The following is a 23,752-nucleotide window of genomic DNA, read 5'->3' as shown; positions in this document are numbered from 1 at the left end:
GAGACATTCTCTGTGACAGTAAATTCCAAACAGTGGACTCTCATTGTTTGCAACGTACTGCGTTCAATATATCAAAGCTACATACCGGTATAGCCATTTAACCTTTGCATCCCCATTTCCCTGTGAACAGGTCCTCACTCACCTCTTACAGCAATGGATTCGGGCCAAACCATGACAATGAGAGGGGTAAAACAATGGGGATGGTACCAATAATTGATAATGGAAGAGATGAACCGAGGGCTCCAATTTATTATACACTAAGCTCAACAGAGAACAGAATACCTACTGTATTTCATTGATTCATAATCACATCAGTCATACCAACAGACTTCCTATTGCTTTTCCTAATCTTTCAAATAATTTGCAAAAGGAGAGAAGAAAATTGAAACAATTCAAGAATCATGTGAAAATAACGGCATTGTGTTTTTAGCAAGTATAGGCAGGTGAGGTGTGTTCATTCAAACATGTATACTCAGTACGTACAAATGTGGCTTCTGGGAATAGCTAAACAGCATGAATACCTGGCATGAATACCTGGCAGTTCCCCAGGTATACTTGTACTTTTGGTTGGGTGACCAAAAGATTTCTGTTCTTACACTCAGGTGTAATAAAAATATCTGTATAATCTGTGTAACTACGATATTCACCAGATCAGTGTGAAAATAGTTTTTTCGATGAGTGGATGTGCAATGCAAATCTTTGCAGAGATCTAGTGCTTTATTTTCCTTCTAAAATATATCAGTGTGTTTCAAATATACAGCTAACTTTTTGTTACAAGGACAAACTGGGTACAATACAGTATGATGTTAGATAAGTGATGTCTATAAACTTTCCGGAACAGTAGTAAAAGTTGACAAGAATAGCTTTCCTTCATTAATTAAGTCAATAGATGTGTTATTACAGATTGTTGTATCACACCATTTATACTCAGTTCTACAGTTTCAACTTTGACCTCCCTACATATAAGTCCTGATTAATTCACAGTGTTCAAGAAATATCAATTGAATTATTTCGTTCCAGAAAAATAGATTCTTGAATTTACAGGAATGAAGCTCTATATAATATTAAAAATACATGAATTTCCATAATTACATATTTGTGTATGATTTATTTCAGGGAGCCAAATTTTAATGTATCTTTTATGATTTTCATGCATGAACAGGTATTATTACATGTAAAGCCTATCTTCAGGTTTTATTCAGAATTCTTATATAAAAGCTACTGAAATGTCCGTACAATGTCGTGTTGCAGTTTACTTCACAGAAACATTGCAAAATTTAAAAAAAATGAATGAAGCTGTCAATGATTGAAGTGCATCAGAATATATTTGCATTTTTGGTTCATGATGATTTCTGCATAGCTGGCAGGATTACATCTTATGGGGGCTGAAATGAAGCAGTGCGTTTGCATTGCAGTGTCCCAGATGTTTCCAATGGAGTGTAACATCTACATAGCCTTGCTGTGTCAGGTCATGTCCTGCATATCAGTGTCAGCCACGATGATAGCAGGTTTACATGTAGAGAGATGGGCTCTTTTTTCTTGACAAATTATTTCAGTTGTAAATCGAGATTATTTCAGTTGTAAATCGAGAGCGTCATCTCTCTCCTTGAAAAAGCCATGTTTACAATAGATATCATGACATATTATTGAATTCCTCCATATGAAAGGGCATAATTTGCATACTGACGTCTGTTGCAGCCTCAAGGACTATTGATTCCATGAACTTTCCCGCAAATGGAAGTAGTGACGTTGAAAAAGGAAAGGCAGATGTCATGAGGTTTAAACAGTATATAAACAGACACATAGCCCGCTCATGGTTGCCATTTCATATAGGTCATATCGTGTTATTGAAATTTCCATAGATGTCACTTTCAACCTGTCATAAATTTTGCAATAGCTGTACTATCTGAAGTGCCATTTTAAGACATCTTTGATTTATTCTGTGAGATATTAGTCAACAAATCTGTAGCATTTTCCTATTTTCCTAGAAAGCAGATTGGCATTTGGCAGATTTCACAAGAGCCATTTAAAGACATCTTTAAAACGTCATTTTAAGACATCTTTGATTTCATAACATTTTCTTATGTTGCTACAAAGTAGTATTTGAAACGTTCAGCAGATTTCACAAGAGTTTTATTGATGCTGAAAGGAAAGTACTTGTTATGGTTTCTGAAGTGAGTTTGGTACTCTATCTGAATTTTACACCGATGCTTTCTTGTGTCAAATGAGCCATTGAAAATTGAAAGAGATGTACAGAAGTAGTGGCAAAAAAAATGGATTGCCATTAAGGGACATGAGTTGCCAGCTCCAAACCTACACTTGTGACAATTTTTGTGCTCTAAAGATACAGGAATTGTGTGAAATGTCTTCAAGTGTTGGTAAAAAACTAGTAGTTGAAATGGAGTACATGTATGTCTGGCAATGTTGAATATACTAGTTGTTCGCATGAAGCCCATACTGAACAATTTTATACAAGTCGTTCTAGGGGGTCTGATTACTTCAAAAAAGCTATGGGAGGGCCCCCTAAGAGAACCCAGTTGTTTTCATTATGAGGATTGTGCCCAGTGTGCTGCAGGAGTGTGGAAATCAAAGCTTCCATATTTATACATTATTCTGAATTGCAATATATTGATTTGACATCACTTTATGGGAATATGCTGAATATGATGTGTGCGAGGCAACAGTTGTCTATCAGAACTAAGAGAGAGGCGTTCACCATGACAACCAACCCATTGAAGTTGAGAGTAACCGTGGCAGGTTTTCTGTATAGCATATACCTTTCACTAACCATACGAACGTCTGAAAGGAAACCATAGTGAATATCTTGAATACTTTGCTCATCTTTCATTTTTGCGTTAGTGAAAAGAGTTCAATGCATACGCATATTATTACCAACCATATTGTATCTTCATCAATACATCCTCTGTGAGAAATGAAGGAAGGATATTTGAAAAGACCAGTGTTGGTAATGTTTTGCGTAGAGAGCAATATATTTTCGATTAGGTCACAGGTAACATGACCAGAACACCGTTAATACACTGTAGCAAAAGAAGAGAGATTAGGTCATACAGCTGGGAACATATGGGGATTTGTTCCCTGGATTTGATATGTGAATAAACATACAGATAGCATTTTACTTCATCTAAGTGATTTCTGTTGAAATCCATTCTTGCATTCCTCCATGCAATGTGTAAAAATGGTAAAATGAGATTACATGAAGTCCATCAAATGTTTCAATGTAAGGCATTATGAACTTGAGGCATGTGTTTACCGTTACTAACACTTTTGAAAACACAAATGATAATATTTTGAAAAGAGAATGATTTTGCTTTCAAGAGTACAGTTCATGTTTCCAGCACACCGTAGGTTTGAGCAAACCTATCCTCTGATGTCTGCTGTGGGCCATTGCTCGTTGTGTGTGAACACCAACAATCATGTAAAGTTTCTCTGATAACCCACCCACAAGTATATTCAGCAGTTGTCAGCTTGTTTGTTCTTCATGTGAGTCATGCCGGATCTCTGTGGTATATGAATGAAAACAGAGTACAGAGAGCAAACAAGGAAGAAAGATAAAATAAAAAACCCCAAAGTTGCTGCATCATAGGTACATGCACAAGTCAACGTTACTCTTTCCAGTCAGTGGATTCACAAATTTTGCCATATAGCTACATGTACTTGGGGGGGGGGGGGGGGGGGATGTGTGTACTTCACTATCCTGAAATTCGCCATATAACATTGTGAAAACTGAAAGATCTTTTTTTCATTCGATATTAAAGGAGCAGGTTGTTCATCAGCTTTATCTAAAAGCAATTGGCCAGCAAACATGATAAAAAATTGAAAGGAAAACAATGGGCTAAAAGCATGTAATTCAATGTCAACAACAACTAATGCGAGAACCAGGGATCGAGAACTGCCCCTTTAAGTTTTGTTTATGTGTTACAGATACAAGATGATCAGCATTTTGATATCTTTGTGGTAAATTTAGACCTAACTAGACTGGTACTATCATGTGCTTTTAAAGAAGAAAAAATAAACATGTAACTCTTTTTATGTGATTTGAGAGTAAATGGTTAACATTTTTGGATTATGGTGACTTTCCTTCCCCGTGGCATGGGACATTTCGCAGCCACAGTCCACCAAATACTGAATGCAATTTATATAAATTGTGGTCAATGTAGCTGTAATTCTCTATTCCAATAGCGTAGTAATTGTAGCATCTGAAGGGACTCAAACAGCAGAAATGACTGTCATATTGTAGTGAGACTTTTATATACCTGACTGGAAGACAAAGAGAAAGATATGCAATCTATTTCCTTTGCGTGACGTACAGATTATCAGGCAATCAAATAATATTGGAGTCAGAGAATGAGAGAATGGCACTGTTGAATGTAAATGCACATTGGTATTAAAGTCACTGTTTATGCACTGGGTGTGGCGGTCTTCTTTTTTGAAAGTGCCTCCCTCTGTTGTGTTTATCCTGTTCAAAGAGTTTAATGTGATGGCAGTGTCAACAGGGGTGATACCTATTTGCTCACATGCAATTGTGCACTGTGAATACAGCTTTGTTATCAACAACATAAAGCTTGTTTTGGAACACTTATCAAATGGTTCAGTGTGTGAATAAAAATATGCATAATGCTTTAATAAGTGACAGTGCTGTCATTTGCTTGAAACAACATGTCCACAATTTTAATAACTGCTGATGTGTTTGACTTTAGAATGTCATAAATTATGCAGATCCTTTCTACCTGAGGCATGAAATGCCCAATACAAGCATTATATTAATTTTATCGCCTTTCAATCAGAAGTTTTGTCTGAAAATGAAATTTTTGCTGATTTTATTTGCTACTTGGTGGGCCTAGACTTTACCACTCTTCAGCTCCACTGCCAGCCATGTAATTTGCATATGTGACATCATAGTTTACATTGTGCAGGAGAAATTTATTCTATGACATGACACAAGAAGTAAACCTTGTACTGGTATAGAATGCACACAGCAAGTAGCCTAGACAAATCAGAAATGCCAGCCATAGACATGGCAATGTCTAATATAAGCAGGTCGAGGGTTCAAAGGGGTGCAAAATACTTCCTATGTATGACTTTTAGAGCAATAAAACTTCCCACTTCGAATGTTCTGAAATAAACACAAGTGAAAAAGTATATGGTAGGTGATGTTACTGTTATCGTGAATGCATGTCCAGCTTCGAAATGTGCATGTTGTTTTGATGTACAAGTAGTGAGTAATTGAATTGCACACAGGTATATTCCACTGAGTGGATTCGTGAAGCTGATACTTTTGTTTGTGAGCCAACATACTGGTGTGAACTGGTCTTTCATGATGAAGTACATCTATAGATGCACATAGACTGAAACCAACTCCGATTGCAGCGATCTGTGATAGTGATTGATTTAGCTAAATTTTGACCCCCTGCAGTGTCATATTCTTATTCAATACTGTTGTTTTTACTGCAAGAAACTCAGACTGAGCTCTACATGTACCAGTGTTTTGGAAATTTGGTCTGAAATTGCTATAGAACTTGGCTTTCTTTACTTTCTCACACAGACTTGCTGTGTGCAGGAGCTTTTATGTATTTGCACTCTCACACTTTTTGTACGAGTGAAACTCGACACTTCAGATTCTCTGTGGTCTCTTTGATAGCTACTTCTGTACCCGTGCTTGTGATCCCTATCGGTGACACGTCAACAATTTGACTGACGCTACAAAACACCCCGATGAGAACATAAAAGAATGTGTATTAGGCCTCTCAACAACCCAATACTCAAAATCTGATCAGCCATGAAAACATACACTTGTTTTGAGAGTGTAAGTTTGTGGTCTGTGTACAATGAATAATTTAGACCGCCAAAGATACCATGGGTAAAAGTTCCTATTTTCACTTGCAAGGTTTACCAACAGATAGAATTTCCTCTGACTACTCTGATATTTCTTTTTACGGTTGAAAAAATGTCTTGCTCTGTGAATAGGGAATATGTTACATGACATCTTATCTGTGTTGCAGGCCTCGGACTGCCTCCATGTTTTCTAGGTCACTTGAAGGAATAGTTGTCAGTCCCGTATCATGACCTTCAGTCCTACAAGTTCACCCTGTTGGAGGTATATGTGGGTTAAATGTCAGACTCGTCAAGGTCATGTAGCTTAATTGCCAGTCTCTTTCAGCAGTGTGCTGTGTCTTGACGGCTTCCCTTTGTCTGGCACACAAATGCAGTCCTATGGTAATTCAAGTAGTGAAAATTGATTGACTGTATTCCTTTATGTTCTGACAAATAAAACAGAAATTTTCTTTCAATATTAACTTACAAATAGATAATCATTTCTGGAGGTGTAATCGCGTTTGAACATGTCATTTGTTTTGCTTTAATTTTATTGATGGTGTGGCAAATAGGTAACAGACCACTTATCATGATCAATGTCAATATGTCAGTATTGCCTGAAAAGACTGAAAAATTGTTGTAAGAAATCTGTCTTGGTCAGTAAGGAGACAAGGCTGTACTGTGTTTCCAAGTTTCAATTACAGTGGCGTACATCAACAGGTGGTTGTCTGTCATGTCATCGTGAATTTCGTCATTCATTTATTTTACACATGGGTCTCAAATTATGAAGGCATGTATGGTGTTCAAATAAATTACACGAGAGGGATTTTTTAGTCTCCTTGGGTTGATTTCAAATCACCCTTTATGTGAAATGATCGCATGATTTTTAAAAAACTAACATATTTTCTGTTGTCTGTGAGTACAATATATGCCAATTTATTTATGTTTGTTTTTGTTCAGCGTATTAGCTATTGACACTTTGAATCGATTGTATTTTATTTCCTGTCTGACCAAAGTGGATCTCAATGGAATCATGTTGAAACTGTCACTGAGGACTTTCCAAAGTTGAGATGAAAATGGTGTGTTCCTCTGGTAGAATGTTTAATAGGCAGTTTCCCTTGTGCAAGCACCCTTCAGCTAGCTGAGTTTATTGAAGCAATAGTTTGTCTTCTCCCAATAAACACTCGTGGTATTGTAAGAATCTCAGAAAGTATTGGCACTTTCTAGTAAAGTAGAGCCACTTCTATTTGTGTGGTAAATACCCACAGTCTGTAAGCACTGGCACGTTTTGGCAGTAATGCAATGCTATTCAACTGGTAAACGGTGTTTTTTTTTCACCTCTCACCTAACAGAGGAAGAAATATATCTCTGACATAGTGGTTGGCAAAACTAGCACCAACAGTTTTATAGAATTCTAAGACTTATTTGTGTGCTCTGTATTTGATGAATGGAGAAAGAGGAAGTATCAGTGACTACCATACTGTACCTCACTCTTGGGTCACTTTCCTGCAGTGACAAAATAGATCAATAATACATTAGTATTGCATGTACCACCTGTATCCTGGAAAACGGGGGAACTTTCTCATCCACTGGCATGATTTAGTCTCAATAGAGCTATTGAACTGCTGGAAAAATCAAAAGCAGAAGTTGCACTGTGTATTTATGCCAAGTTTGCAAGGGATCTCAGACAGTGTTGAAAGAAACTTATGAATTGAAAACTTATGAATGGATTACACAAACAATCCTGGTATGTATTAAAAGCCTTTGAGAGCTGTAATTGTTCCCACCAAAATTTTAGTGCAACATTTTTACCAATTTTTATGAATTTTTCTGTAATTTTTTGATAATTTTGGACCAAATGGACATCACATTTCATTGGCTACAGTTTGTTATCAAAATTTTGACAAAAATCTGAAAAAAATTGACTAGAGTATATTTTCTAAAGGTGACAAAAATTGACTTTGGCGCTCAAAGGGTTAAAACTTTGTATTCAAGTGTGCATGGTGTTCCTGAAAGCTAAAAAAATCCAGATGTGCTTTGGTTGTTGATCTGTTTGAAGAGACTGGATGGATGCTGAAAGTGAAATCATATTGTCATGTTAAAGCTTCATTTTGCACCTTGAAATTTGATTCTCTTAACTCTGTATGGGATTGCTGTTGTTGCTTTCAGCGGTTGAGTTCTATCCTTTGATTGCATGCTGAATCAGATTCCTGTAGGGACTCAGATTGAATGAATGATATTACTGTGCACTGCCACAGCCCTATCATAGCATGCATAGGATGCATTGTACCATGTCTTAATGTGCACCCAGTACTTTTTCCTATTAGAACTTGAAATTCAACCAAAATTTCAGTGGTAATATGTGAACGAATGCCTGCTTATTATTGATTGATCTTTTTCAGATATCATGGGTTGTTCTCTGGAACAGAAATTTAAAGCCTACCTTGTTGGCTTCAGGGGATTACTTTGGGGCTGGGAGGAGGGGAGGGGGGAGGGGCACTGTCAGTAACATGTATATGTACTGTACTTTCTGTACATGAACTTTACAGTCGTTGAATTACACAAATTGGCCTTTTCTGCCTTCAAGTCACATTTCTTCATGCGACAAATTTATCTTGTTTTGAACCAAACACTAAATTCTAAAGTCATGCTCAGACACTCGTAATTTAAACACTGTCTGAAGAAAAAACACATTTGCAAACTTGTTGTGCAGTGGATGTATAGTGACTGCGCCATGTTTAGCCATCGTACATTGTAAATGATGTATATCCTACAGAGCTTCATCTGTCACTTGGCCCCAGATGGATTGATATTTGTTGAGCAAACACAATTACATGCACCACATGAATATTGATGGATTCCAAACCTGTGTTGTTGTTTACTGTCAACATTTATACATTGCATTCTCAGCGAGTGGCATTCTCGGCATAGTTTCCTCACTACCTACTTCAGAGCAACCACGAGTGTTGGTTCCTGTGAATGGATCTGTAAAGTCACATATCTTGATGGTTATCAGTTTTGTCAATGTCTATGGTTACCCTTTAGAATTCTGTATTCATGGCTCTGTACGCAGTTTTGTTAAAACTGTACAAGGAAAGTTTACTCTTTAACTTTCCCCTACTTTCTTGGAATGACTCAGCAATGTGTTTAAACTACACGCATTCTTTGAGCAGCATCAATACACTGGATTTGTTTAGGCAGGGATTTGTCAAAGAGCTCTGTGCAGTTTCCTTGGTTGGCAACCTCATGAAGTGTGTCAAGGGTACCTGTGTGTGATAGTCGGTGGGCTTTCCCTGGTTCATGCGGCGAAATTAATATCAACTTTTTCCGGTGAAGCTGTTTCAGAACGGAAAGAATCCTATGCTGATGAGCATGATGTTGGCAGATCGTCTATGTAGCCGACACGAACACCAACTGTGTGATACCGGCTATCAAATACTATGAAAAATAGTAAAGAATGAGCTACAACATCACTATCAGTTTTAAGTTGCAGGTAGAATAAGTCTGTGACTTTGTATAAAATACTATAAAAATAGTAGAAAGTGAGCAACCAGCTGAAAGTTAGTGGGGGAGACCTTAAACTTGTACACTACGCATATCATTAGCATCTCATTGTCGGCTACATGGATTGTGTGCCATGATGTCGGGTGCTTCAGATGCTCAATGATCCGCGAGGGTTTACAATTGTTCATTTGAGTATCTTGTATTGTGGTTGCACTTTATACACGCTGTGTGATAAGGCGATACAAACAGATGTATGAAACTTAAGTGGGACGCATATTGATATATTGTCTCCACAGTGTTCAGACTTCAAGACCTTTGCCCATAGTTTCCTGGTGCTTGTCAAAATGTCGTTCCCCCTTCAGCGCCCTTGAAGATGAAACTCCATTTCAGCATCAGTGTGGTTCCAACTTCATAGTAGGCAGGCAGATTGTGGTTTCATTTTACTACACAATTGTGTATTTTTTGCAGAGTTGTTGATTAACTCGTTGTGGTTTAGATAACTCAGATGTCACAATTTAACTCAAGTGTTTGGACAGCCAGCTTATCTGAGCCAGGTGAATGTCATCCACGATAAGGATACAAACAACTCATGTATTGATCCAACCTGTTGAGCTTACGAATTACCGATTTATTTACCTGTACGGTATTAAAACTTGCTATATTTTGTGGAGTTGGTAATTACCGATCTGACAGATGTGCATATTGTTCATTGATTTCCACAAAAAGACAAAAGAGTATGATAGGCTGCTCCGGGATAAAATGTATACGCAGTGTTACAGACTCAGTATACCCATCAGGTCACGTGACAGTGGTACAAACAAAACCCATGTGTACAAACAGTATCACATGTAATTCCATGCACCTTTGTGTGTAAACTGGTTTGTGTACACGGCCCTTCTTTCATATTCGAGGTCTAGCCCATTGAACGTAGAGAAATTGTCATCTTATTTTTGGAGGTACATGCTGTATGCCATTTCGGCATGTGCTACCAAAAAAAATGGAATTTTAGGAGCATGCGACACACAAATTTGTATTTTTGTGTTTCAGGTACAGTATCAATGTTCTTTGCCCCTTAGTGATTTAAAATGCATTAATAAGTCATGACATCTGGCTTTGCATTATATAGTGACATGACCACACCCAGTTGTTGGGCAAAATTAGAAGTAGACATAATTTTTCTCTGGGTTCAATATCATCTGTGAGTAGAGTTGCTTTTCTGAAGTCCGCACATCCTGTGTGTTGTTGAGTAGAGTTAAGTGTAGCAAGTTGGCCGTAAGACAAGTGGACAGCTGACAGCTCCTTGACAGATGACAAGAGAGTCATGGTGTCAGCTTGATAACATTGTGGTTCATGCTCTATGGTGTTTTCCCAGGGAGGTGAAAGGTCACATCAGGTGGGGTGATTGAGGGCACAACTGAACATATGTAAATTGGATTCTAGGAATTTACAGGTAATGTACAGTACCTCTTGGAGTACGCTGATTGTGGCACTCGTGGTTTTCCTCGTCGTGCTTCCAGAAACATTCCTGGAGGTTATCTTCTGATTCTGTGAAATGCCTTGGTAGTGAACTTCACCTGTGGATGGCCGTTGGTGAGGGGATGCAGTGGAGCTTATTGAAATCTCAACGTGTGTTGCGTGAGCCTTCTGCTTCATCCTTATGATAGAGAGATAAGAAAGAAAAGTGCGTGTGCGTACGTGCCTCTCAGCATAACATTCTCAGTGATGGCAACTAACAAGCACTCCTTTAACTGTTTAAAGAGTACTGTGCTTTGAAATGGCAAGCACCTCCCTATGTGTAACAAGGGAAGCCAACAGCGGATTCGGCAATATCGCATGGAAAAAAACTTTATAGCAAATATATTTAAGAGACAACTGGATATTTATTCTTCTGTGGGTAGTCACAGCTGGTCAGACAGAGAGACGGTTTGCCAAGCTACAAACTAAGTGGTTTCTGTGGAGAAAAATTGTGAGGTCTGCCGGTGAGTCAACACGTAAGGCAGTTAGCAAATTCTAGGATGAGCATCGCGGTATGCCGGCAGCTACTTGATGGGTTGTATGCGCACTGCAAGATAAGAAATGAGGTTAGTTTGAAAAGTTGACGTGAAATTGCCTTCGATGCAAAACAGGTTTAAAGGGAGCCTATGGTAGAGGTAAACCATATGCTGTGGTATCTTTGATGAGAGCCAAATAATTATGAAGAGTAGACTTTCTTTACACGTTACTATTGATGCTTTCAGTCCATCCACCTCAGAAGGAAGTAAGGTTATTCATCTTGATTCATTTCTCGATTTGCTCCCAATGAAAAGAAAACAGAAGATTGCACAGCAAACTTGAAAAACACTTCACCCAAACTTCCTTATGAAAACAGTTGATTTTCTTAGGGTGCACTCTTATAGCTTTGTGAAACAAATGCACCCTCTAGGTTTATGTGGATGTATAACATTTTTTAGTGTGGATCCAGTGTTATTCAGTCTTGCCTATAAAACTCCATAGGTCACAAAAAACATGACAAAGGGTTACACTGGAGATGCATGTTTTTTACTGCTGTACATCAAGTGTTTTTATCCTGCATATCCACTGTGTTTTCTCCAATGTTATACAACTCCATTGGCTGTTTGCCTCACACTGACATGACCATCAAGTTAAAAGGAGTTAAAACTTTCTTGGAAATGTTCATTTCAGTAGGAATAATCACATTTCGGTTCAAGTACAAGGTCAGGGTAACAACAGGCATTTTCACAAAAAGTCCTGCAACAAGCAAAAAGAGGAAACTGTAACATACGGATCGTCTCAATGGTAGTTGTGAATGTAGGAAAGTTGTATTGCTGAAGAAATTGTCCCTTTGAAATGTCATCCTTCCTTGGATTAGAATCACACCCTACAAAGCAAACCATGTTTCCCCTTCTTTGTGACAACATTGACAAGAAAGTGACAAGGTAAGCATCAGAAAGATCTGGAAGATGCTGACATGTGAATTGCAGTGTTCCAAATTAGTATGTAAAAGTTACGATTGTTCAAAATATGAAGTGAGATCATGTTATGCAATATGGAGACTGTTCTTGCTTCTGGTAGCAACTGTTCTACCCCAATTTACAGTGTAGGAATCCAACTTTGCAATAGAAAACAAAAGGATTTGGTCAAACCATAAAGGTTCACGGGTTAAATTACAAAGTTAGCAACAGTAGTTTGTCAGTGGTGTATGTTAGATCATGCAATACGTGTTACTTCATAGATAGAATATTTTGTTCTGTCACGAAAGGTTAAAATGATTAAGTTTTTCAGGGAAGTGTAGCATGGCAGTACTGGTACATTTGTCATACGGTAGCTTTATCTGATGGTAATAATGCATCTAAAATGTATCCTGCAGCTTGCTGATGATCGGGTATTAAATCCATCTGTTTCTTGAAAAAAATGCTTTCATCTTTAGCACACTCCACCCCACCCCTCTCCCCCATGGTTGGAGGGACTCTATGGTTTTATGTTACTGATATTTTGACAATTCCTTCAGTGAATTAAAAGCTGTATTATGCCTACAGGTCAGACTTTCTTCAGGTCCAACTTTTTTGGTGAAGACAATACCATGTCAATTTGCAAAGTAACCCTTGCTGAAAAGCGGTTGTATGTCATGATCCTTTGATTAAAAAGATGCTGCATTTGAAAATTTGCAAGATATACATGTACATGCACTGTAGAGGCTTGTCGTTGTTTCCATGTAGTTTTAACTTTTTCTGTGGACATAATTTCTTGCAGAATTTTATCCAGTTGTGTTACTGTATTTTAATCACTTGAGGACAGATTTGAAAAAAATGTGGATAAGGTGGTTTGGGTGTGGACACAGATACGGGCTTTAATAATGGTTGTATTTGATAGTTATATTGTTTTCCCATTGCATTTAAATCAGTACAATTGTTAAATTGTCAATTTTTTGGTCAGTTGCCATATAGACTCAGATATCAAGTTTCACCGCTATTTTGACTCATATTTTCGTCTGTTCATCACCATCTGTCAGGAATATTTTCAGTTTTCAGTGGATAAATTACTTAGATGATGTGGCTACTTAACCCTTTAAGCACTTAATTCCCCCTCCCCCCCCCAAAAAAAAAATATATCAGGGCAACATTTTATCAATTTTTATGAATTTTCTGTATTTTTTCCCATGATTTTGGACCAAATGGACCTAAATTTTTATGGGCTGCACTTTTTGACCAAAATTTTGGGAAAAATATGAAAAAAATTGTCTAGATCTGAAAGAAATTGTTGGCGTTGTATATTGTAAATGCAACAAAAATCGACTTTGGCATTCAAAGAGTAAAATATCTGTCTTTGCTGTCCAGTGATGTGTGTCACATATTTGTAAGATTTCTAGGTGCTTCATAAACATCGTCCAAGTTCTGATATCAGATGTTGAATGGTTCATATTTGTTCACTGGAAAACGAGGTGCAAAGGGTATTGATATGACACCCACTCCTTGTCTTTGAAGCCTTTTTTTCTCAGAACACAACTTATTCATACAAGAGTTGAGTACGGCAATTAAATGACGTTCAAAACATACAAAACAGTCATGTTACCATTTCAGCATCATCAAGTTCATTACTTTTAGACTTTTTCAAATCATTCATTCTTCTTTACCGACATGTGACATTAAATGATACCAGATCACATCTGAAGCATGTTGTTTGAATGCTGTTTATATTTAAACTCTGTTGAAATATTACAACTTGAGTCATTTATCTGAATTATCTTATCTCTCTCTTTGTCTGGTGCTTATCTGTTTGTTTCCGTAGTATCATTTATGTGTGTTTCATCAATAGCATCTCAGAAAGCAGGTCATCTTCATGACCCATTCCTGACCTTACATCCTTGAATATTTTATAGCATTTAATATCAAAAATTCAGCGTTTTCCTGCAAGAAATATGCACAAACTTGCTTGAAATTAGTTCAATTTGCAATATAATGCGGGATTCAGTGAATGTATTTTGGTTCAGTCAAACTGACGTATTCATGATGGCGAAGATACTCACCCGAATGTCAGGTCATGAAAATGGCCAATTTGCTACAAGTTCATAACAGCTTGACACATTCGGTATGTTAGCTGCTGCTCCAGAATATATGTTTGCTCAGTGTACATAGGGCTTCGGCATATCCAGTACATAATTGTTGATTTTTTGCGTGATTCATCACTTCACATCTGACATCATCCTCCGCAAAATGCCCTCTGCTTGGCTTGTGAGTGTTTACCTTCACATGTGCTCAACCCCTTCCAACAATGTGTAGACCAAATATTTGCTCTATAATGTCAGTCGCTTTCTTGGGTCGGATTTGACCACTGTCTGCTTGAAAATGGGGACGATGAGTTCTCAAGAAGTGTCAGTCTAAAAGTTTGTTTACCCAACCAGCAGAAGTTCACTGAAACCTGTTTATTCAGGACATCCATGTGAAATGGAAAGAGGTGCCAGGTCCTTCAACACAAAGATGTCCTTATTTAGACAGGCAATACTCCATTTGATTGTTTACTTTTTGTTTGAAACATGTGTGAAAGATTTATTATAGAACTGTTCATAAAGACAAGTTTTACTGTGTAGCACAAATATAGTGTAATGCTGCTATTATTTATTTTTTGTGAAATGTTTATTTTTTGAAATACAGTCCTTCCTTATTATAAGTGGTAATCTCACAGTTATTACATTTATTTAATATGGTTGAATGATAATTAGCAGCGCTGAATGAGTAATATTACCTCGGCTAAGTGTAGCATAACTTTGTCCATGCCCTACCCCTGGCCTTCATCAAGGTACAACCATACTGATGAAATTTATTGTAAGGTTTAACAAATGGTAATGGTTAATAAAACAGGACAAGGAAGAGATGGTCTGTACATGTATTTGTGTGAACTCTGATTGTAAAGTTCTTCATCTGTCTGTGAATGATGTTGTATTTTCACGTTGTACTTATCATTACGCATTTGTATCATTTCAGGAGTCTCCTCTTGCCAAGTCTTTACAACGAGGAGAAGATCCCCAGTTTGATCAGGTAAGTCAGCAAATTTGCTCTCTAGTGTATCAGTGGAATTTTCTGTGAAGGGTTTGTCTGTCAAAGTTTTAGTAAGAGCCAGTATTTTATTGTAGAATGCGCCTCAGAGAGAGGTATTCTGACTCTAAAACTTAAACAATACTTTTTTGGTTTACTACTTGTTGGGGCTAATTTTGAAGCTCGTAGAATAAGAAAAAATGTCACCCTCATAGTTTTTCGAAAGTCAAAAATTTTATTTTTCCCCATATAAAAAGTAACACAGGGATGGCAGCCATTTTGAATTTCAAGAATCTGTAAATATTAGGTAATTTGCTTCTCTACTTCCAAATTTTGCATGCTGACCCACTGATTATTATTCTCCACTTCAAAAGGGAATGATTTAAAGTTTTCTTACAGAAAGATTGAGCAAAAGTTTTTGTCTTTCAAATTCGAGGCTGGAGCTACGTTAATGAAACTACGTATAATGATTTGTGATTCAACCATATGTCTACCACCTGTTGGTCAATGCCTCAACCTTTTCAAAGGTGTGGTTCAACCTCAATATTGAGGATTAAGGCTTACAGGTGTGTGTGTGAAGCCTGTGTACTTCCCTACATATGGAAACTTTGCCATATAGAAGACAATCGGGTTGTTTAATGTATTTGCAAAAGAGTTGCATGAAACAGAAAAGTATTTTTCTCACAGAGGAGTTAGATGGTCTTAAATATCTATATGTCGCAAGAGGGAAACATTTTTATATTGGGAAAAGGAGATTTCTCGTAAAAGTATGTGGGTGTGCTCTAAATCTGAAAGGTTACCATTCTAATGGCTTTTCCACATTATAACCGATTATCATTTCAGTCAATTATAGATGACAGTGGTAAGGTTCAGGATAAAGACAACAATATGGTTGATGTCATATGTAGATTGACATTTCTCATCGCATTATGTTTTGCCTTTTCCACAACACTGATGAAGGACCACTTTATAGTAATTTTCACTGTTGAAAAATATTTGAAAAGAAATTGAAAAAAATGTTGCACATTTACTTAGTGTACTTTTACATGTACATTTTAGATTTGCTATTTTGATTTAGTCTTTTTCCCACGAGACAAAATTGAAAAAACTGGTATTTGAAACCAATATTTGTCAGTTCACAAAGTTCTTTTTCACATAAATGGTAACATTTTGTAAGAGATGTGCATAGCAAAAAGTGCAGTCACATAAACCAATGTGATTTCTGTTTTTTTTTTCAACTGCAGCTTCTGAGCTCACTGAGTTCAGTGGCCGAGCACTGTCTGCCGTCTCTGCTGAAATGTTTGTTTGACTGGTACGACATTCAGAATGGAGAGAGTGCACAGGAGGAGCGACAGAAAGCACCTGTCAAATCCACCACCGCGACAGCTGGCAAAGGGTGAGTCTTGTCATGTCGGATTTTCCGGCTAGTTGAGAAAGTGACAGCCATTCTTTGGACACCGTCTGCGTATGGGTCACATTTCTCACCAAGATGTCTGCAGAGAGATTAAAACTTAGACAGTGTAGGAGTAAGCAGATCTGGCTGTCTGAGACCACCGTATATTTCGCTCTGACTATTGGATCCATCCCTCAGGATCCAGGGACCATTGAATACAGATAGATTTCGGTGATAAAAAGAGTGTTGGCAAGACTACCAGATTTATATCGATGCTAATCCAGGGACTGTCAGATACTTAGGGGTTATTATATGAAGTTTGGTTGATATCGTGTTGTATTTGAGTGATGTGTCCTTATTTTGACGAGTTGCATAGCAACAAGTCAAAATGTCAGTTCATCCCCAAGATTCATCCCATATGCCGAATTTACCATCTTGGGAAGGAATTGTTAAACGCATTCTATAATATTAAAAACATGAAGTGAGGTTCAGCATTCGGTAATCATTAATTGTACATGTCGCAGTACAAATTGAATATGTCAAAGGTATCCCTTACATCATCAGCTCATATATTTTCGTTTCTAGCTTGCCTAAATAGAACTAAACTTGTTTCAACAACTTCCGCGATTGACTTTCCTGGTAGTATCTTATACTTAGTATCAGAAACTTACACAGAACACGATCTTGACCTGTGCAGCTCTGAGTCACCATACGAATCGGGAACATTTGACATGTACACCTGTCAGCTATATTTTCAGTGTTGTAGTTGGATATTTGTGGCTCGTTCATGGCTGTTCTCGATATTATTCATTACCTGATATCAAAACTCGTTCATAGGAAAATAGTCGTATCATAGCAGTTCTTTCACAATGCACTATCGACCATGACCATACACTTCAGCAGGGTGGACGACACGAAAACACCTTGTGAGACTGTGAACGATGAAAGATGTCAGTCACAACATTTCAAATGCATTCGTCCATTTGCTTTTGGTAAATTGTGCTTGTACTTAAAGGTTTAAAGGTATACTGTCACCTGTTCCAATTTTGCCACAGTTACCATGGAAAGAGAAAATCTAACCAATCACAGATTTTAAGCGGGTGGCCGCTTTTTAAAAAACAGCACCCTCACATGGGCATTTTGAATACCAAGGAACGCCCCTTTGACCATATATGGGCATATTTAGATTACAGGTGACTGTATACCTTTAAAGCGCAATGCCCCAAAACTGAAGGCCAACAAACAACAAAATTTTGACCATAATTGTTAATGGTGTTTCATAGTGGCATAAGTTCTGTTCGCTCAGCTATTTCATATGTATGAACAAACCAACGTGCATGCTTAGCTGTAAGTAATTCCGGTTACAGTGAAAATATGATTCATATTTCAACATGATAAAATATGGGTTCATATCAGTACTCTCTAAAACAATAGGGAATGGCAATATAGGCATAGTATGCACGATAATGGATAAACTTGCTTAACTTTGCAGTACTAGTTACTTGTGAAATTCTTAGAGACTATGTACATAAACAGATGTATATATATATTTGTCACATTTATGTGGAACGTAGATGTGAGAATTTTATCAATATTTATATCATCCAACACCTGTACTCAAACTGAAATCCTCCATCATAATTTTTCCATGTGTCGAAAGGTTCACCAATACATCTGCCTCTAGCTTGTCTATTGCAATGCAGTAATTACACTATTTTGATTTATGGTGCACATGCAAAATTCAAATGTTGTAAGGTGAGGTGAAACAAAATAGTATGTGTGAAGATTTTAGAACTTGTGCCTGTTTTGGAGGAGAGAAGTATTTGTCACATGAGACTTGAGTTATTGATATTTCCTTTAAAATAGGCCTTTTTGGTGAATTTCTGCAATGTTGATGATGACTCAAATGTGTCTGTGCAATGCGGAGAAAGATTTTTGAGAGAACCCTAGCAGTCAAGTCAGTCACATTATTTTGATTAATTCTCGCATGGAGTTATCAATTTTGGTTTATTACTTAGGAATGCACTGTCAGCGTTTACTATCTCTTCAAATTCAGACATCATAGAGAGCTATAAAGGCAGAGCCTGGTCATTTATCAGTAACATCATCCAATGTGGTCACACCCTGCTCTATGAAGTGTCTGGCGTTCCTGATTTTATGATTTGTTGTCATAAATGTCTCATAATTAATGACATGACAGTAACATTTGTAACCAGGTAAAATTGGACCCCTCAGGAATTTATCAAGCCATTATAATTCCTCAAACGGCTCTGAACCAGACATATCGTAAACAGGCTTCTGTACTTCTGTAACTGACAGACAAATTGTCAATAATTTACCGGCGCAAGGTTTTGAGCCATTTGTCATCCGACATCATTAGCTTCCAGAATGAGCGTAGGATTTTGCTTGTCATTACTTTCAATACTTTCATGTGCAAATAAATCAAGAACAGTGGGATGAAGTTCTGTGGCTAGAGTGGATTTTGGCACCCTGTTTGCAAATATTTGCAATTTTTTCTGTAGGGATTATAGTGGGGTGGCCTTCACTCAAGTGTCTATGCGGCTGTCTTCTTGTACTCTTAGTCAAAATTGTGGATTTAATATTAAAATGAGAAGTGAGGATTGTGAAACTGAAGCTGTGTACAGACCGGATGTTGTTGTAATCGGTATCCGGCGGCAGTCTAAATATTGTGATCGAAGTGTACCTGTAATGAACAGGACGTCCAAAAATAGCAACTGACACGGAATGCAATTGCAAACACCATCACTGGTGTCAATGCCAGGGCATATAGTTTGGAATTGCTGAATGTTGTGTGAGGGAATTGGTGTTGATGACTTTGGGATGTTACTGTTACCAGACTACTACGGCCTGTCAACCCCTGTGCATCCAATATCATTATCCAACAATGCCTCTATAGGCTTACAGTATTAATACTAATTCTATATAGATAATAAATTTTGCACATCAAAGACATATGAATGGAACAGGAGACAAAATCATCTTAACTTTTCTCCTTCCCATAATATATTGAAAAATGTTCTTTGCCTTGCCAACACAACACTTTGCATACAACCCACAATGTCATTGTTGGCAAACGAATTCTAGTTCAGACTAAAATTCAGCTGTCAATAATAACATTAAAGTTTACACACAGGCTGTGTCAATACATTAAACATTTGGCATTTTGACTGATTCTTCTTTTTGATTTGCACGTAAAGCCTGCATTGTAATATCGAAGAAGAATAATGGAAAATTAATCAAAAGTTATAGCTTGTGGAGCTTTAAGGTGTTCTGTTTATTTCAAAACTCAGCAAATTGACATTATAAATCATCACATGGTTATCTGTAGTGCTATATTTAATAGTTTAGGATCTATGTGGCATTTCTTGCTCTCAAAATATGTAAAGAATGCTCCTGGACTATTACGTACTGCACATTTTAAGCTCTCTGTACGTACCCAACAATGCCCTCACTCATGTTTAGGAGACATGGAGGAAGCCGATAGGTCCCTTCCTGAATCACAAATAACCTGCCTTGCCAGTGTTTTGGTTTAACTCTCCAGTAATCCATAGATTTGGCCCAGATTGATGTACCAGACACAGAGTGAAAGGAGTTAAAAATAGGTTTCCGTTTCTGAAAGCACAGGAAGCAAAACAAGCAATCGAATCTGGAGATAGGAAAACAGACAGGTCATAGAATCCCAAAAAAAGCCCAACAGCTGACTGCTGACTACATGCTACAGGGACAGAGGGAATAGGAAATAATTTAGTCAAGGATCGTTTGCACAATGAATCGTATTTCATCATTAGTAATGGGATTGTATGTGTTTCATAGGTTTTGGCCAAATTGAATTACATGAACAATAGCAGTTTGAATTTTTTTGGGGTCAGAAATGTAAATCTAACAAGCCACAAGTACGGGCTCAATTTACAGTTGAATGCTTAAAATTTTTGTGGAGCTCAAGTATGGCATGTGCACGTTTACTTTCAAATCTATAAAAGGGAACTGCCTTGAACCTGGATTAGGAAACTCCGCTCTGAGCTATTTTCAGTCGGTATTGATATCAGAATCTCTGCATTCTTTTCTCTGGTATGTGCGGTTGAAGTTACTGCAAGTGAAACAAAAAATAAACATTAGTTCAGTTACATGAGCTTGCCAGAGGGGATGTTTTAATTCCATAAACACCACCAATACAACATGTACTTTAATACTATCATATGTTGGGGAATTTTAACCCTTAGGCAGGCTTAAACGAATTTTAAGGTGCTTAAAATTGTTCTTTTCTGTAGCAAAGCTTCTTTGGCACTGGTAAAAAAAAAATCAATCGGTGTTTACAGCCTGGTCCTGGTGAAAATTGGCCACTTATTTTTCTCCATCAAACTAAAAATAGCAGCCATTACAATATATTAAACGCACTTACTTTCAACAATTTCTCTCACAAAAAATTTTCCAGGCAACCAAAGATTTTTGTTCTGTTTACATATAGGAATGGGTCAACTACCCTTTGGATGGTATGAGTAAAAGTTATGGTTTATTTTCTCAGTTTGATAATCACAGCTAACGTTCATTGTTTCTGTTTCCCTTTTTACAGTGAAAAGGATTATCTCTATGAAAGAAGAGATGTAAGTGGGACAGATTTACAATCTACTGTTCTATATTTTCATAATCCAAATTACACTGATCTTTCCATGATTTGAATATTCTTGGCCAAGAATATTGGGAGAAAAATTTGATATGGAAATAACAAAATAACTTTGAAGAGATTGTTGATATATCCCAATATGTAATGTTATGCGGTAAAAATACAGAACAGATGTTTCATCAAAGTATTCATAGTAAAGAAATGAAGTAAACTTTATCACAGTAAAAACATATTACATGTATTATGAAACATCCATATACTAGCAAGTAAGTCAGTGGTTCACGGCATTGGTTAAAAAAGTTATTGTACATATAAATTGTGTAGGGTGCGATTGTCATGAAAAGATGATGTTTTATAATAAGAGCATGTTTGTATTTAAATCAATGAAAATCGATTATTTGGTAATCAAGAAAAGTGCATTGTACTAGTATTGGAGAATGTTTTCCAAATGAATATCTTTCCTGATAATTTTCTTCATTTTTCCAGCTTTCCGTTGATTTCCTGTTTTGTTTGGTGCTGATTGAAGTGCTGAAGAAACTGAACAGACACCCAGTGTCAGATCCCCTCATTGCACACATAGAAAACTTGGCCATGAAACATTTCAAGCACAGAGATGGGTAAGATAAATCTTACAATATGTCCCTTCTCCACTTACACCGGCCACCCCTTCATTGTCAACTATGGCACGTTCCAGTTCTGTTTTGGAATTGGACTGTCTTACTGATAGTCACATCGAATTGCATTAGATTAAACAAAAGATACGTTGAATATAGATTGAAGAAGACTCCATATATCAGACAGATCTATTTCCATCAAGATCTATTTCCATCCAAGTCGTAACATAATCAAAAATAGCTTGTATAATGCAACTTTAATTTGTCGTGTAAAAAATCTGTCTCCTCGTTAAGCTAAGCCTGACGTATCATTGAGTCAAATGCTTATCGTATTAGTAGTTTTAAATTTAATGATATTAAGAACATAGTAAAAATTTAATTGGGTGCAGCTTTATTTGGGTGACAAAGCTGTTGTCAATTGACCTAAGCAGGGCATGAAATGTATGTTACCAAGGTACAGGTAGCTTGCAAGACTGATGTGCTCGCTGTGAGTGTTCAAAATAACAGCATTCATTCTTATCTTTACCTGGACATGATAAATCACACCTTGTTTTGATCAGTTCGACTCACAAATGTTTTCACACTTCAGATGTTTCATTAAAAATTAAATAAATGCATTCAGGCCCGAACGCAGAAACTGAAAAACAATTTGTCCATCTGTAACCCAGCAATTGAACTTTGTGCAAAAGTTGTACAAGACAGACGACCGACACATGACCATGTGGTCCAGGAATGAAAAATTGGGAACTTTCATGATGGCAAGGATGACTTGAAATATATAATATTGATAAACAGTTTAACCTGGTCGCTGTGCACGCATTTGGAAAACAGGTGCAATGTAGATGAAAAGTCTGCATGTCAGCCAAAAAATTATTTCAAGTCTTGCTTACGGCAAGTAGGTAGTTGTTACTTCTGATGCACAATTATGTCATTTCTGTCTCGGTGGCAAGGTGATCCGATTGTCAGTGAATAGGCACTGAAATATTGGGCCATATTTAGGACAGCTCTGTATATAAGTACTGTTTATCAGGGAAGCAAAATCAATCAGTTTTCATAAAGAAATAAGCATCTTCTGCTCTGATCAACTTTCAGGATTCAAGCTGGTCCCAATGCTGGGAATATCCACATTGTGGCAGACCTGTATGCAGAAGTGATCGGTGTGTTGGCACAGACACGCTACCAGTCCATAGAGAAGAAATTCACCAACCAGCTGAGGGAGCTGAGATCGGAGCCCGCCAACGTCAACACCACACAGAGCATCGTCAGTCTGATCATGGGGATGAAGTTTTACCGCGTCGTCATGTTTCCAGTGGAGGACTTTGAGGCATCTTTCCAGATGCTGAACCACTGTGCTCAGTACTTCTTGGAAGTCAAGGACAAGGACATCAAACATGCCTTGGCGGGATTGCTGGTCGAGATACTTGTGCCTGTGGCAGCAGTAAGTGTGCTTCATGATGAAATCGCACAAAAACCCAAGCTCCCAGAAAGATTGAGTGAACACTTGTCTTTTTGAGGCAGAGATAGTGAGCATGTTAAAAATTTGAGAAGGCATCTTCAATAACTTCCACCATTATGATTAAACAAAAAGGTTTTAAAAATTTGAATTTTTTTCAGATTTTGAACAACATAACCAAATTTTGATATTTGATTTTGCATTTATCATTATATTTCCTTAGGAACATGCATTGTTCTTTCAATTCAAAGGTAATGCAATAAGTGAGTGTTAAAGAGTGAAGTG

At 37.3% G+C, this 23,752-nt stretch overlaps 1 protein-coding gene across 1 annotated transcript in view; it reads left to right on the top strand.

The window, feature by feature from the left end:
• The window catches only part of LOC139131328 (protein furry homolog-like), a 105,538-nt gene that overhangs the window by 29,226 nt on the left and 52,560 nt on the right, over positions 1-23,752 (top strand). Inside the window, 5 exon segments of the mRNA XM_070697337.1 lie at positions 15,315-15,368; positions 16,610-16,761; positions 21,350-21,380; positions 21,887-22,017; positions 23,107-23,452. Coding sequence (XP_070553438.1) covers positions 15,315-15,368; positions 16,610-16,761; positions 21,350-21,380; positions 21,887-22,017; positions 23,107-23,452 — 714 coding nt within the window.

Source organism: Ptychodera flava, chromosome 4 (assembly GCF_041260155.1).
Source record: "Ptychodera flava strain L36383 chromosome 4, AS_Pfla_20210202, whole genome shotgun sequence".
In the NCBI taxonomy this organism is placed as follows: domain Eukaryota; kingdom Metazoa; phylum Hemichordata; class Enteropneusta; family Ptychoderidae; genus Ptychodera; species Ptychodera flava.
The sequence above is the reverse complement of the archived record's forward strand: the minus strand, read 5'-3'. Positions and strand labels throughout refer to the sequence as shown.